Here is a 14,496-nt window from a genome sequence, read left to right as displayed (position 1 = left end):
AGCTGAATTCGAACTTAGCAACCATTTGAACATTTACGAGGTCGTTTTGGTGCCTTCGTAGCATGTTACGAAGCTGTCAGTGGTGGTTGACACCTGCTATGAATATCCTTGTGCTGCCTACTTGTTGACCTGACCTGACCTGAACCGACCTGGCCTAAATGCATGAATACATTATCTGTGATCAAAACTACAGGGTGATTTTTTTTACTTGTTAAAAAGTAATGAAGTCTAGTGGCATTAAAATATAAATATATATTGCAAAATTATATACCAGGATGACAAGCATTCTGGGACATTTTGATTTCATGCAGACACGATGTGAAGGAACGTCCATCGTGTATTTTACTTGTGCTTGAAGTTGCCCCCTCTCTCACCGACACGAATCAGCCCGCCTGAGCACGTGTTGAACAGCACCGTGGACTCCTAGACCCTTTAGGCGGACTGAAAAGGCTCCTATCACCCATTTTTAGCTCTGCCAGATATTTCCAATGTTTTCTTGTTATATCTGCCATAGCTGGGTCCAAAAACTAGAAGTCTATGAAGGGCAGGTCGAGGATTTCGTTACTGGCAGCCCTGGTGGTGTCTGATTCGCTGTTTTTCTTTCTCCCTGAAGACTGATTCTTCAGAGGCTGCACATACGCTAGATGGACCATTTGAAGGTTATTTATGACTACAAGCTTGTTCGTGCATTATTTAACGTCTTTCTGGGATATCTCCTCGATGATCGCATGCTTCGAACTGCCTCAATGCTTCAAAATCATCGTTTTGTGTCGTTCCTTACTGAACGGCGGTGGACCATGCGTGCCCGATTGGTGGGACATTTTCAGGCACCACACTGAGAAACACTCAAGCCTATCCATGGTTCTCGGAGACCATGCAGGGGTCGTTCTGGTCTTGTATGAGAGCCTCAATTGGGGAGAACTTTGTTTACAGTTGTTGGTCTCCAGTTTGGTAAAGTTCTCAGGTTTTTCCCGTAACGTTCTCGAGTGAGAATGGTGTGCTATCTTGAACGAGAACTTTGCCCGGATAAGGTACTCTTATACTGCGGGATGATCTCCCATGAGAACCTTTACCAGGTCATGAGATCATAAACGAACACCATTCCCGCTCATAATATGATCCTGTATGGTCTCCGAGAACTTTACAACTTAAGAGCGCCGGCTTTCCTGGCACGGCATTCGCGCTCACGACCCATTCCCCCCTCTTCCCTCCCTGTAGAGCGCCAGCTTTTCATGGCACAGCATCCGCGTTCTCGATCCTTCCCATTCCATCCATGCACAAACAAGGTAAAGAACAGGCATGTATATTTATTGTGTCAGATGTCAAAAAACTCACTCTGGAACAGAACATGCGATGCAGTCATTCGATGCGAACATTTTGTTTCAAAAGCTGCCCAAACCCTTTCGCTTGCCGCCCCAGTCAGTACCAACCAGCGTGCTGAGTTTCAACTGTGTCGTTTAGCAAGAGACCATAATATCTCCCGGTGCACGACAGCTCAGTCCCTTTACTTTACTTTTAACACGGAATGCAGGTAGGTAAGTGCAAAAATGCATGTCAAGCGGCGTTCCCCACGGTCCACAGACTGTGCGAACGATGTACAATTCAAACACTGTTAAGTACAGGCACGTACAATAGTTACACAGGCACAGACATTAAAAAGTTAATACAGGTAAAATGTATGGGCTGGCATGTGAACACTACCGACGGCAGTCCATGTGAGACCGAAGTCTAGCCATAGGAGCGGCGGAGGCGACGACAGCCGGTTGGCCGCTAGACAGTTTGCGCAGCTGGTAGCTGCATCTGGCTGGGGAGGAGCTATTCCAGCATGGCAGCCTGCTGACTGCTGAACCATGAGCGCCATCAGACGCTCCAGCTGCTCGTTGTCTCCCATCACCGGTACGAGCGATCCGACACGACGGTGTTAACTTATGTGCGTCTCTGACGCGGTGTCGCGCACAGGGTCAACCTCACTCGCGTACTGGCCACGCATATTATCGATTACACCACTATTTCACTATTTCACTGTGGCCGGACCTTCTCGGCGAACACGCCTCACCTCACCTCGCGGCACTCAGCTGTGTTGACAGTTGACACCAGCGCCGCTCGGACGATACTGACCCTCGGCCGCTCGGCCCGGCCCGGCCGGTCAAGGTCGTTCAAGGTCACGGCTGTCAAGACGCGACACGCGTGACCCAGGGCCAGGACACAACAGGGACATTTTGGCGTTGTGCCCGATGAGTTGCCTCACTTCGGTGTCCAACATTGAGAGCATTGTCTCTACGGCTTCTTGCTCTGAAAGGGAGAGTAAGACAAATATTAGAGAAACGGCAGAAACGCTTAATTTCTGAGCCATATCCTCAAAGCACACGAATTGGTATTTAAGCAGATTTTGCTAACACTGGCAAACAGATGGCAATCGCAACCTATATCCCAAAAATGGGCAATGGCACACAGATTTTGCCACCTCCCAGAGTACCTAAGTAATTACCTTTGCTGTGGTTACTTTCAAGCTGTTAAGTGCACACAAAGAGTACAGAAAACAAACTCACCATGAGACGTTCGCGCTGTGCGCCAGACACCAACTCGCGAAAGGAACAACCACGCTGCCGGCAGCCTTCGCAGTGCTTTCGAGAAAGGAGGGACCGGAAGCACTGAGGCATTATAGAGATGTTCCTTAGGGATATCCATTTGAATTGGTTTGAACTGTTAAAATCGATAAACATCGTGTCATATAGTAAGGCTCTTTTTCATTAAAAATTATTTCTTCTACTGAAAAATACATGTTTTATTTTTATCAATAATTGCTATTTTCCTAAGCGAAAATGGAATCGCAGCACTTCAAACTGCTCTACTCTTAACACAGCGCCACCTACGCCTTTAGTTTCCTTCTGTGCTGACATCTGTCGTCAAAACACGTCAGCTGCGAGAACTATTAGGAAAAAAGTGAGTTTACCATCCTTTCTGACCGAATGACTGCTGGTTCGAATCTCACCGCAGACCGACTGTTTGCGTTACACGGGTAGCTAGACAACTTCCAGTACTAAACTATCTCGGTCAAGACCAAATCCACTCCTGAAACCGAAGTGGAGACCATGCACAGTTCTCGGGAAAGACCAATTCCTCAAAGCGGCAAAATGGAAACCATCGAAGGTACTCAGGTGAGTACTATCAGTATAAGTTCTAAAATGTGTTTCTCAGTGCATTGGAGCCGAGGCCTTCGGTTAAAAGGGACAAATCATGACACCATACAAAATGTCCCAGATTTATCTATCACGTGCATTGCTTTTTTGCACGCGATTTTTCGATTTAGGGACCACCATTGACATTTACTTTTTAACAGTTAAAAAAAATCACCCTGTACATGAAAGTCGTGATCAGCACCCCGAAAACCCCGTAACACCACCACCTCACGAAGTTCTAGCAAGTCCCGATTTCCTCGACTTTTGGGTCATTGACCTGAACTGGAAGGTCAACAAATGAGCTAGAACTATAAAATTGGGTATCATCGGCATCCTCTCATCACGGGAAATACGCTCGCTTTTCCACGACGCTCTAGCTTTATCAGGGGCCGAACGGCAAGGGGGTCCGACAGAGCCCCTCTCCACTATAGGTTTGTACTTTGTACGTTCGCGGCTGGCAAAACAGCAATGCGGGCGAGGGTTGTAGTATGAAATGTTCTGAATTGTTGAAACGTTTTGACTTTCGAAGTTAGTTTTTTTAGTATTTTTCCAAATGATTTGGCTAATATTTGGTTTGGTAAGGGTTTCCTAATTAGGTAGGCCTGTCTGCACTGGCGGATCCAGACTTGCGTTTTGGGGGGGCCAATTCCTGCAAGTAACCAAACCTAGGGTACCCCCAAATCCTGTTTTCTCATCGGATTTAGGCCACTTATTTTTTCGTCACAGCCCTGAAACGATATTTTTTTAAACTAAAAATAAAAAAAAAATATAGAAATGGTAGCCCACCCAACCCGAGCCTAAATATTACTTTGAAAACACTTCAAATTGCTTTTGTCGACCAATTAGCCCGCTCCGGGTCGGTGCGTGGCGCAGCCTTCGCGGGCTGGGAGGTGTCGGTTGGACCCCCTGCCGTTCGGCCCCTGATTAAGCAAGAGCTCGCGGAAAAAAAACAGGCGTGTTGCCCGTGAGTGACGAGACGAAGCCGATGATACCCGATTTTAAGGTCCTTGGTCATTGGTTGACCTTCCAGGGCGGTGTTTCACGGTCGTGCTGACAGCCGCTGACAGCGCATTCCGCGAGCTAAGGTCAGCCTTCGGTAGTGTTGTGGGTATAGGCTTGTTGATGTCTCCATTGAAACCAAAAGTGCCATCAGCGCTGGCAGCGGCTGGCAGCGTGCCGTGAAACACCGCCCAGGTCAGGTCACAGACCCAAAAGACGGAAAAATCAGGACCTGTCAGAACCTCCTAAAGTAAGGCTGTAATACGTTTTTTTTTGTGCTGATCACAAATTTCATGTTAGTTTGGATCATAGATAATGTCTTCATGCGTTTAGACCATGTCAGGGCAGGTCAGGTCAGATCAACCAGTAGGAGTACTTATGGGCGTCCGTATAGCAGGTGTCCACTACCACTGGCAGCTACGTAACATGATATGAAGGCATCAAAACTACTTCGTAAATGTTCAAATGGCTGCAAAATGCTAAATTCAAAATCAGCTAAACGAAACTATCCTAGAAACATGTTAAACTCGGAAAAGTGCACCAAGGTCATCAAAGGTCAATAACCTGACTTGACCGTAAGGTGACATTGGCATCCGCCCTAATGCGTGGGAGCAACATCATATCACATGTTTGAGCGTTTTAAACCACGAAAAGACTATGAAAGCGCGGATAATGTGAGCCGACATACGCCGAATCGCTATTCCGGCCAAACATGGCCTCCAACATGGCCAAACATATGGTGCGTTCGGAGAGGCACATTCCACGTGGAATCCGTTGAATATTCCATGCGCGCGGAATATTTCCGAAGATTAGCCGTTCAGAGAGATACGCCTCCGAACGCGGCACGGGGAATATTCCCGGGGACGGTGAATATTCCATGCTCTCCGAACGCACGGATAGTCTCGAGAAATAGGCCACAAGTCAAAGTTCACTTGGGTCAGGGTCATGAAATTTTCAGACTTTGTCACCATGAGGGTACTAAAGTTTCGTCGCGATCGGCTTCATGATACCTTACACGATAACTTCACACGTCGATCGAGAGTTAAAGCATGGATGAAGGAGAACCAGGGGATGAAGGTTCTTTCATCCATGGTTAAAGTGTGCAATAAGAACTTCTTGGGTGAAGACAAGACCAACACTTTTATCAAGCTCACAGATTTTTAATGATACGGTATTTTCTCTCTACCTACTACGCCCTTCTCACATTCATTTTTCTTAAGTGTTTTTGGGGACAAAAAATATATGTTGTTCCCCTTTCAGGCTTGGGGGCATGACCCCGTGGCCCCCCTGGATCCGCTAGGCCGAAACTAACTAGGTCGTTTTCAAACGGTCTGATATTTCAGGTCATAGTTTGCAAACGGCCGGTGTTTTCAGGTAGTTTCATATGGCCTGACTGGGCCAGGCCGTTTGCAAACGGACCGAATTTTCATACGGCCTGTAACATATATTCAGATTTCGACATCTGTCGTAGCATCAAATGCTGATGTGGCGCACTCAAAAGCCGGAATTGGTCCTTGGATGCCGTAAGGACCCTTTTAAGAAATAAGTGACCCGACTGACCCTTAGAGATTGGCCTGAGCTGTGACCGAAATAAGTCTTTTACCGTTTCGCAGGAAGGGACAAAAAGGTCCCTCATATGCTTCTTGTACAATTACGAAACAAAACAAGTTTTTTTTTCAACGAAAACTCAGTGAGTTTTCCTAAAAAATTTATTGCGCATATTCCGTGAATGAAAAGTTGCCGGGTCATGTCAGGTCAGGCTGCCACAGCAAGTTTGTTAACTTGACAGCTCAATCGATATTTATGCAATAAGACCTTCTCGGGTGACGATAAGACATGACGACACTTTATGAAGGAAGCTAGTAAACCCGGTAGTTTCTCCATAGGCGCGGGAACCGGGGGGAGGGGGCAGTGGTGGCAGCTTGCCCCCCCCCCCCCAACTCTGGGGCCGTGCGGGCGGTGCCCCCACAACTTTCAGACAGAATACCGCTCCTTTTTGCAAATGTTTTCTTTTTTGTTGAAAAAGCCAAGGGATGAAAAATAAGTGGCCTAAAACCGGCGACAAAACTATATTTGGGGGATCCTAGGTTGATCTCTATCATGGTGTGACCTCCCCCCCCCCCCCCCGTCTAAAAGTAGTTCCCGCGCCCCTGGGTTTCTCTACGCTATTGAATCACGCTGCTGATTCTAGTAAGTATCTACTACACAACCTTCTCACATTAATTTTTCTTCGAGCGTTTTGGGGGGCCAAAAGATTGTTGGCCCCCTCTTTCAGGCTTTTTGGGCCCATGGCCCCGGTGGCCCCCTTGAATCCGCCAGCGGGGGCGGTGCCCCCACAACTTTCAAACGGAATACCGTCCTTTTTTGCAATTGTTTTCTTTTTTTGTTGTTGAAAAAGCCAAGGGATGAAAAATAAGTGGCCTAAAGCCGGTGAGAAAACTAGATTTGGGGGGACCCTAGGTTGATCTCTATTATGGTGTGCTCCCCCAGTCTGAAAGTAGTTCCCGCGCCCCTGACTTTCTCTGCGCTATTGAATCACGCTGCTGATTATAGTATCTACTACGCAACCTTCTCACATTAATTTTTCTCCAAGCGTTTTGGGGGGGGCCAAAAGATATGTTGGCCCCCCCCCTTTCAAGCTTTTGGGGGGGGGGGCCATGGCCCCGGTGGCCCCCCCCCCCCCCCTGGATCCGCCAGTGCCTGTCTGTAATTGACAAAACAAGTTTTGATGGATGTCCGGCATTCTTATGTCGGGTACCTTGCTCCTTGGCGTTATCTAGGATTCAGGCTTCAAAGTGTGTGCACTCCATGACCTCATTGCAGCTGGTCGCTCACGCCCACCGGAGCAGCGCGGTCACAGCTCAGCGGAGGCCGGAGCTCAGCTGCCGCCTGAGCTGCCGCGACACTAGCGCCACCCACCGGCCTGCCACCTAGCGCAGTAGAAAGGAACTACTGACTCCGACAGGGCGCATCGGTGCTTGGCACCGGAGGAAGGCTTCGCACTAGCCGATAGCATAGATAACATGAACACTGAACAGGTAGTTCACGTTATTTATGCCAAAAGCTTTCACACCAAATCGAGGCACCCTCGACATGTATTATGCATTGAGCAGCTCTGCGACCATTTTTGGCGACGTTATTTGCCTCAAAACAAACGCCTACCCTACGGCACTCATAGACGCATGACCTCATAGGTCACCCGTTGGCTTGAAACATCAAAGTCAAATCACTGCTTCTCCTACCGGTGCACGCATACCGTTTCGGCATTTTCTATCCTCAGGAGATTTGAGTTCGTCCCTAGATCTAAAATTCCCTGATCCGGGCTGGACGGTCATCTTCATCCGACATGTGTTGGTTCTCGGGAACAGGCCTATCGTGTGTTGGGGTGACCGTTTGTGGGGCTGGTTGGCTTGTCCACGTGATGGGCTCAGCCCCGGCTGTGCACCAGCGCCTGCTCGTGAGCAGACTAATGACTCCTCCTAAATCCTATCACATCTTCTGGTCTGAAAATGTCTCGTTAGACGGAGAGGGCCTCATCCTAAAAAATGATAATAACGGCGCAAAAGCTTGTTTTTTCCCGCGATCCTCGAGCTCAGTTAGGAACGAAGTGGCTAGGTGTGTCTCATCCCATCCCCCTCTTGACCGTACCCACGAACATTTTATGAACGCTCATGAGCTGTCCGCTGTATATATTATAAAAAAACAAAATCATTTAAATTCGGCCGATGATGTGTCTTGTTAGTGAACCCGTCTGTTTCTGAGCAGTGGGCCGATGGAGCCCCGCACAGCCCGTCCCGGGGCCGGTCGGTGGCGAACGCCGCCGCAGAGCTATGGATCGGCGCGCGCTGGCGGCGGGGGCGGCGGCGGTGACCGCTCCGCCGCCGCCGCCGGCGCCACTCGCCACTGACGCTCGGCGCCGCTCGGACCGCCCCGTCAGCGGCGATGACGGCCGCGGTGCTGACGCCAGAGGAGCGTCCGTCCCTCTGCGAGGTATGGCGGCGCGCCGCGGCCCAGTTCGCCTCCGATACGAACCTGGCCGGCGTGAACAACGCCAGCCGCGCGCGCCACCCGCTGCGCCGGCTGGTCTGGTGCTCCCTCTGGCTGACCGGCCTGGTCGTGTCGCTGAACGATGTCAGCCTGCTGGTCAGTGACTTCCTGACCTACCCGGTGTCCACCTCCTACTCGATCGCCTACGACAGCGCCGTCACCTTTCCGGCCGTCACCGTCTGCAATCAGAACAGCGTCATGTGCACCGACCTGATGCAGCAGCTGTTCGCAGAGCCCGACGACTCCCTGATCCTGGATCTCGTCCAGAGATCGGCGTGCCTCTCACTCATTCCGGGCCTGTGCATGCCTATGAAGCTGATGTTCTTCGAGTTGGGCACGCTTCCCAGCCTGCTGCAGAATACGAGCTGTTTCCAGTTATCGAGCGGGATATGCAGTGAGCTGGAAGAGTTTGGTGAACAGAATTCAGTCAACATCAGTGCACATCTCGCTGAGCTGGGCTGCGGAAGCGAGACCCCTGGGGACAGTGCCGCGTCGTCCGAGCCTCTGGCGGCGCTGGAAATTGGTAACGGTAGCGCTCAGGGATCCGAGGAAAGCAGCAAACTACGCCAGAAGAGGAGCATGCAAAGACGGTGGTGGAATGAACTAGTAGCACAGGTAACGGGAGCGCTTTAATAACTTATTTATACGGTATTGAGTAGAATATGAAGAAACAGAGCTTATGTATAGGTTTTACTTTTATTTTAGAATTTCCATTCTTCATTGGTTTGTTCGAACTGTCGACTGTCTAACAAGTCGTTCAAGAGTTACAACCGAAAAGAATAGCCAAACCTTTCAACTGATACGTGTTCAGCATTGATGGGATATGGGCTCAGCGATTTTCCTTCTTTCTAGGAAAGAACGGCAAGTAATCGAAGAAAGAGAGAGCTCGGTGCTTCGGAATATGAACAACCAGAGTAAGCAGGCAGTTAGCTAAATGAAAAGTTTATCATTTAGCGTAATAACTGGTCAGCCAAGCACTATGTGCATTGTGCATATGACAGTTACTTTCCATTTTCCAACTAGTTTGAAATGCACAATTCGGGTTAGGGCCACATATGTAGGCGCCTAATAAAAGCAACGTTATCTGCGATATGTGCCTACGGGAAGCCAATTCAATATGATTTTTCAGCAATATGTTATTGAACATTGGAAAGGGCCGCCACACAATTAGCATACGAGTGATAACTTTTTATTTATTTCAACGTGAGATTTTGTGGGGCTGAGCCCTGATTCGTACTTTTCAGGATGGGAGTCGACGCCGACTATGACAAAAGAAGAGGATTTTACCGCAGTTTCATGAATGTTTCGCTGGGGACGAGGCTGGAGATGGGGCAGAGTCTCAATTCGCTCATCAAGAGCTGCACCTTCAACGGACGGGACTGTCTGAATCCAGAGTAAGAACTCAGAACGGCGCTAGACTAGAACCTAGAGGTATACTCGTTATCAGCTACGACCAAGGAAATATACTGCATCAAAATGCGCTAAACAATGTTAGTTTAAATTCCAAGCTAAGAGTAAATTCAGTCATAAGGAGAACTTAGTAGCTGATCGACGTATTCAAAGAGGGTACCAACTTCTCAGCGATTATAAAATTGTGGTATTCAGCCATCAGCTCGATTTAGCCACCCGCATAAGATCTTAATGGGGGCACCTTGCAGGTTTTTCGGCGTGCTCTCGACGCCCGAGTACGGCAACTGTTTCACCTTTAACTCCAACATCAGCTCTGCGGCGGACCGCGAGGCCGGTCAGCGGGTCGCCAGTATGGTAGGACCCAACACCGGTGAGAGCGACTCTGAAGGGCAGCCGTCCTGACGGAATTGGAGCATTGTATTGACGGAATTGAGAATACCACAACAGTATTGTAAATTAACGCATTTTAGCGTTTACAAAACATATTTTTGTGGCAAATGTCATTTAAAGCATCAATAATTTTGCAACAGGTAACCTTATAAGGGAATTATGATGTGTTGACAGCAAAACATAGCGAGGCTTAAGGATCGAATAGTATGCTTGAACTACTTTTTGGCAGCCTGACCTCTACGGAGATAAGTATTCTAATTTCTAATGCGAGAGGACAGAGGCTTTTGCTCGACTTTTCTCGGTTCTGGCGTCGCTGATCGACTCTCCCTCTCTCCCTCTCTCTCTCTCTCTCTCTCTCTCTCTCTCTCTCTCTCTAACTCTCTCTCTCTCTCTCTCTCTCTCTCTCTCTCTCTCTCTCTCTCTCTCTCTCTCTCTCTCTCTCTCTCTCTCTCTCTCTCTCTCCCTCTCTCCCCGCAGGTCTCAGTCTGGTGCTGTTCGTCGACACCAACAACTACATGCCGTCGACGGTGTCACAGACGCGAGGTGCGCGCGTGGCCATCCACCCCAGCGACGTGACGCCGCTGATGGCCGAGACCGGCATGGAGGTCAGCCCGACCAGCCTCACTTCCATCTCCATCACTGAGGTGAGCGAATCTCACCCCCGACCGGCACCACACCAACCAGTCTCACATCAAACTCAATATCCATCACTGAAGCCCGATCAATGTCATTTTGCAATGTACATAATAGCAAAGGAGAAGATCCACTCCATTTTAGTTTAGAAGACGCACACAAGTTATGCTTGATTATCTTCTAGCTCTCAATGGGAAAACAAGAACAGGTGTAAAGTATTTCATAAGAACAAATGACGTTGGAAGCAGACACGTATTGTCCTTCGAATGGTTACTTGCGAAAGAAAGCAAATAAATGCACGGTCAAAACAGTGAAAGTCCTTGTAATCTCGTCGCTCCATATGACAATTGTACGTGTTGAGACTCGAGTGTGCCAACTGTACGTTGACCATACCGATGTCCGACAGACCCGTATCGTCCGCATGCCGTATCCGTACACGTCTCACTGTATCTCGACGTGGGCTGACTCTGGTCTGGAGCCGTACGGAGTCGATCCGACCACCGGAGTCGTCGGTCCCAGCCAGGCGCGCTACACGCTCGCGGTGAGACGCCTGACACACGCACCGTTAAACACTGCACAGTGCACACTGAACACTACACAATGCACAGTGCATACTACACGGTGTACACTGGACACGGCACAGTGCACACTGAACACTGCACAGTGCACATCTGGTCTCAGCTGGGCGCGCTATTCTCGCGGTGAGTGGTCTCAGAACACACCTAATTCAATATACCCTGCATCAGTTGTACTTACAGTTACACATACACACCTATGTGACATGACACGTGCATATCAGTCTGAGCGCCCGCGCTCGGTGAATTTGTATGTACCACCACGTCAGGCGTCTAACTAGTCGATCTCACGGTGTTTGTAGGAATCTTGACTTCTCCTTCTCGCTCGGAGACAAAGGGCGCTCAGGGCTGCGCCTCCTCCACCAGTCAATTAGTTCTGAGCGTTGCTTTGTCTCTTTGAAATGTCACTTGAACGTTGTTTCTACATACTCTGATTTTAGATTAATTATGCCCGGGCACACAAAGCTCTTGGATGGATGAAGTTCTTCATCCATCTAAGGGCTTTGTGTGCCATCTTCGTCTTCTTCATCATCTTCATCATATATTCTTCAACTTCTTCATCATTCATCCATCACTTCAACGTCTGCACCGAGATATTGCTATCCAGCTGCATTTTATCTATTCCATGTATTTGCAGGAGTGTAACAGGATGTGCCTGCAGCACCACCTGGTGAAGAACTGCGGCTGCCACGACCCGCTGTACCCGCTGGAGTTCACTGTGGACGGCGAGCTGCAGGACGTGGGACCCGCCTGCGACCTCTCCTTCGGCAGTGAGTGAGACCCGGGCGGCGCCCTCAGCGGCGCGCGCCCCGGGTGACTAAATCTGATTGTTGATAATAGCACAGCCGGGTGTGTGACTATCGCATTTGTGGCAGCTTTGGGGCAGAAGCCGGAACGTCGTAACTAGTTTGCTCGGCATAGTTTGCTCGGCAGCCCTTGACAATGTCCATAATTTTGCTTACGCGTGAGCAAAATGAGCGATTTTCTGTACTTTACTTCTGCCGTGGATTTCAGCAGCTCGTTATAAGTAATTGCTAGTGGTATCAGAAAAGTATAATTCGTTTCTTTTTCTTTGGCATGCTATTCTCAATCGTTTCTAATTCCAGATTACCCTCATAAGTTATGAATAAACATATTTCAGAAACAACTGTAATTATGCTTCCTGGAGGACGTCCCATGCAGGCAACAGGTTAGTAGCCTTATGTATATTTGTATTGTTTCATGTTGTTTGCAGCGGTGGACTCTGGATGCTCGACAAACGTGACTGAGGCGCTGGCCCTGTCCAGATCGGAGTACTGCACCTGCTCCAGCCCCTGCTAGTGAGTCAGACCCCGTTCACACAGCCCCTGCTATGTAGTGAGTCAGACCCCGTTCACACAGCCCCTGCTAGTGAGTCAGACCCCGTTCACACAGCCCCTGCTAGTGAGTCAGACCCCGTTCATTCCATGATCAGCTGTTCAATAAAAATTGACATTGATAAATAACTTGAAAATTGTGCAAGGAAGCACATCGACGGACGTTGGCAGTTAGCACTTCATTTCTTATTTGTTATTGACGCCGATTGCCTTACACACGAACTAAGGCATTTAGCAAATATGTTCTGCCATTGCCGGGTAAACCGTTTCCCGTCTGTTCTTTTTCAGTGAAACAGTGTACGAGCCGCAGCCTTCGGTAGCCTCGTGGCCTCAGGGTGAATACCTGGGCACCCTCCTCGAGAAGCTCGACTTTCTGCAGCACACGAACTTCACCACCGCAGAGATCGCCGAGGCCTGGGGCAGCGAGTTCGTCAAGCTGAACGTCTACTTTCGTGACCTCAACATCGCCTCAATCACGGAGAGCGCCACGTACACGGTAAGTACCAAAGTATAGAGACCAATGTAAGTACGTACGTACAATGTAAGTAAGTACACTGAGAGCACGCCGCCAACACACTGCCAAAGTGTCGGGATCGCTGCTGTTTCTATGGAAGCTTGTCGGCGATACCGGGTAGTGTTGGGAATCTGCGTGCCGTGAAACATGACCCCGCTGTATTCGAGGAGGCGCTAAACTGGATACATGTGCACTGGCAGGGCGCCCATTTGCACTTTAATCCTATGTGAATGGCCCCTTGTTGCAGTACTCGACGTTCATCAGCAGCCTGGGCGGCGCTCTCTCCCTCTACCTCGGTATTGCTCTCATCCTGCTGGTAGAGTTGGTGGAGCTGCTGGTTTTCCTGGCGTGGGACACGGCCCGCTTCATGTGCGGCTACTACCCCCTCGACGGCCACTCTAGCAGCCAGGTGGTGCCCGGTAAGATTTCACCCAACACCCTGCGCCGGATGCTCATTGTCCTCGTGATGGGCTCAGCCCCGACGACTCACCAGGATGCCCGCCCAGACCAATGTCTCTCCCTAATTCCCATCATCCTTGAGGCTCTGCAATTATCTTATTAGACCGAAAGGGCCTACCCCAACAAATCAAACAATTAAATATTTCACATGTGTCATTTACCATGTCACTTTTACTTTTGTTCGACATTTGCATGTTTGTAATTCAGATTCTTCCCCTTTCAGCGGAGAAGCGAGCCGTGCGGGTTGTTTTCACAGCCCCGGAGAACAAGTTTGCAAACAAGCTACACACCAGCCATCAAATGATGGAGACGCCTGCAACTCAAATAGAATAACTCTGACCAGGACCTTATCCGATCCAATTATAAGACAATCTACCTCGTATTGGGCAGTACGGATAATTTTGGTGAAACGAAAATAGCTCGTAAGGTGATGACAACTGTGCCTTATTCAAGCTCAGATTATTGTAAACTAATGTTCAACACAATCGTTACTTCGCACATGTCTTGCGGCTTTCAATATTGGGTTGACGCCATGCCTCAACTATATGTCTTGTGCCTAGGACACGTTATACTACACGGAGCAGACAACAGCTTTGTGTTTCAGAATATTGCAGCCGATAAGAATCGCAAGGCTAGAGCGGTAAACGTCGTTTCTGTATTAACCCGCGCCGGGCCGGTGCTCTGAAATTCCGCGCCGGGCCGCGGGGGTGTTTGAACACCCCCCCTTCTAACTCGGCTCCTGGGCCACGTAGCGACACGCGGTAAGCGGCAATCGAAAGAACGTCAAAAATAAGGACGAAAACACTTCGGTCATTTTTTGGGTCAGGTCAAAGGTCAGGTCACCAGAGGTCACCAAAGGTAAAATGTTGACTATTTCAACATTTTGGAAACTGCCAACGGCTATCTCGGGAACCGATAGAGCTACAGCGCCGCAA

General features: G+C 49.2%; 1 protein-coding gene and 2 long non-coding RNA genes across 3 annotated transcripts; 2 read left to right on the top strand and 1 right to left on the bottom strand.

Annotated features, from left to right (window-relative positions):
• Window positions 1-1,289: 1,289 nt before the first annotated feature.
• LOC122371329 lies at window positions 1,290-2,926 on the bottom strand. The gene is made up of 2 exons (XR_006254713.1): window positions 2,550-2,926; window positions 1,290-2,292 (listed from the first exon to the last, which is right to left on the bottom strand). It is a non-coding gene; the product is annotated as an uncharacterized LOC122371329 (long non-coding RNA).
• Window positions 2,927-8,120: 5,194 nt separating this feature from the next.
• Window positions 8,121-12,011, top strand: LOC122371325 (amiloride-sensitive sodium channel subunit alpha-like). Its single transcript, XM_043347568.1, has 5 exons — window positions 8,121-8,554; window positions 9,884-10,005; window positions 10,503-10,669; window positions 11,065-11,199; window positions 11,871-12,011. Exons 1-5 carry the CDS (start codon window positions 8,121-8,123, stop codon window positions 12,009-12,011), a joined length of 999 nt encoding a protein of 332 aa, XP_043203503.1.
• A 1,053-nt stretch (window positions 12,012-13,064) lies between these two features.
• On the top strand, window positions 13,065-14,148 carry LOC122371324. Its single transcript, XR_006254712.1, has 3 exons — window positions 13,065-13,084; window positions 13,350-13,521; window positions 13,785-14,148. It is a non-coding gene; the product is annotated as an uncharacterized LOC122371324 (long non-coding RNA).
• Window positions 14,149-14,496: the final 348 nt, after the last annotated feature.

This window comes from Amphibalanus amphitrite, unplaced genomic scaffold (assembly GCF_019059575.1).
Source record: "Amphibalanus amphitrite isolate SeventyFive unplaced genomic scaffold, NRLGWU_Aamphi_draft 001232F_arrow, whole genome shotgun sequence".
NCBI classification, from domain to species: Eukaryota; Metazoa; Arthropoda; class Thecostraca; order Balanomorpha; family Balanidae; genus Amphibalanus; species Amphibalanus amphitrite.
Note: the sequence above shows the minus strand (reverse complement) of the source record. Positions and strands in the feature narration are given on the sequence as shown.

Bases quoted from the DNA above. Each gene is read 5' to 3' on its own strand.
- LOC122371325 (XM_043347568.1), top strand. From the start codon at position 8,121: ATGACGGCCGCGGTGCTGACGCCAGAGGAGCGTCCGTCCCTCTGCGAG. The intron at 10,670-11,064 runs GTGAGCGAATCT...GATGTCCGACAG, and splicing joins CTTCCATCTCCATCACTGAG to ACCCGTATCGTCCGCATGCC. The intron at 11,200-11,870 runs GTGAGACGCCTG...ATGTATTTGCAG, and splicing joins AGGCGCGCTACACGCTCGCG to GAGTGTAACAGGATGTGCCT.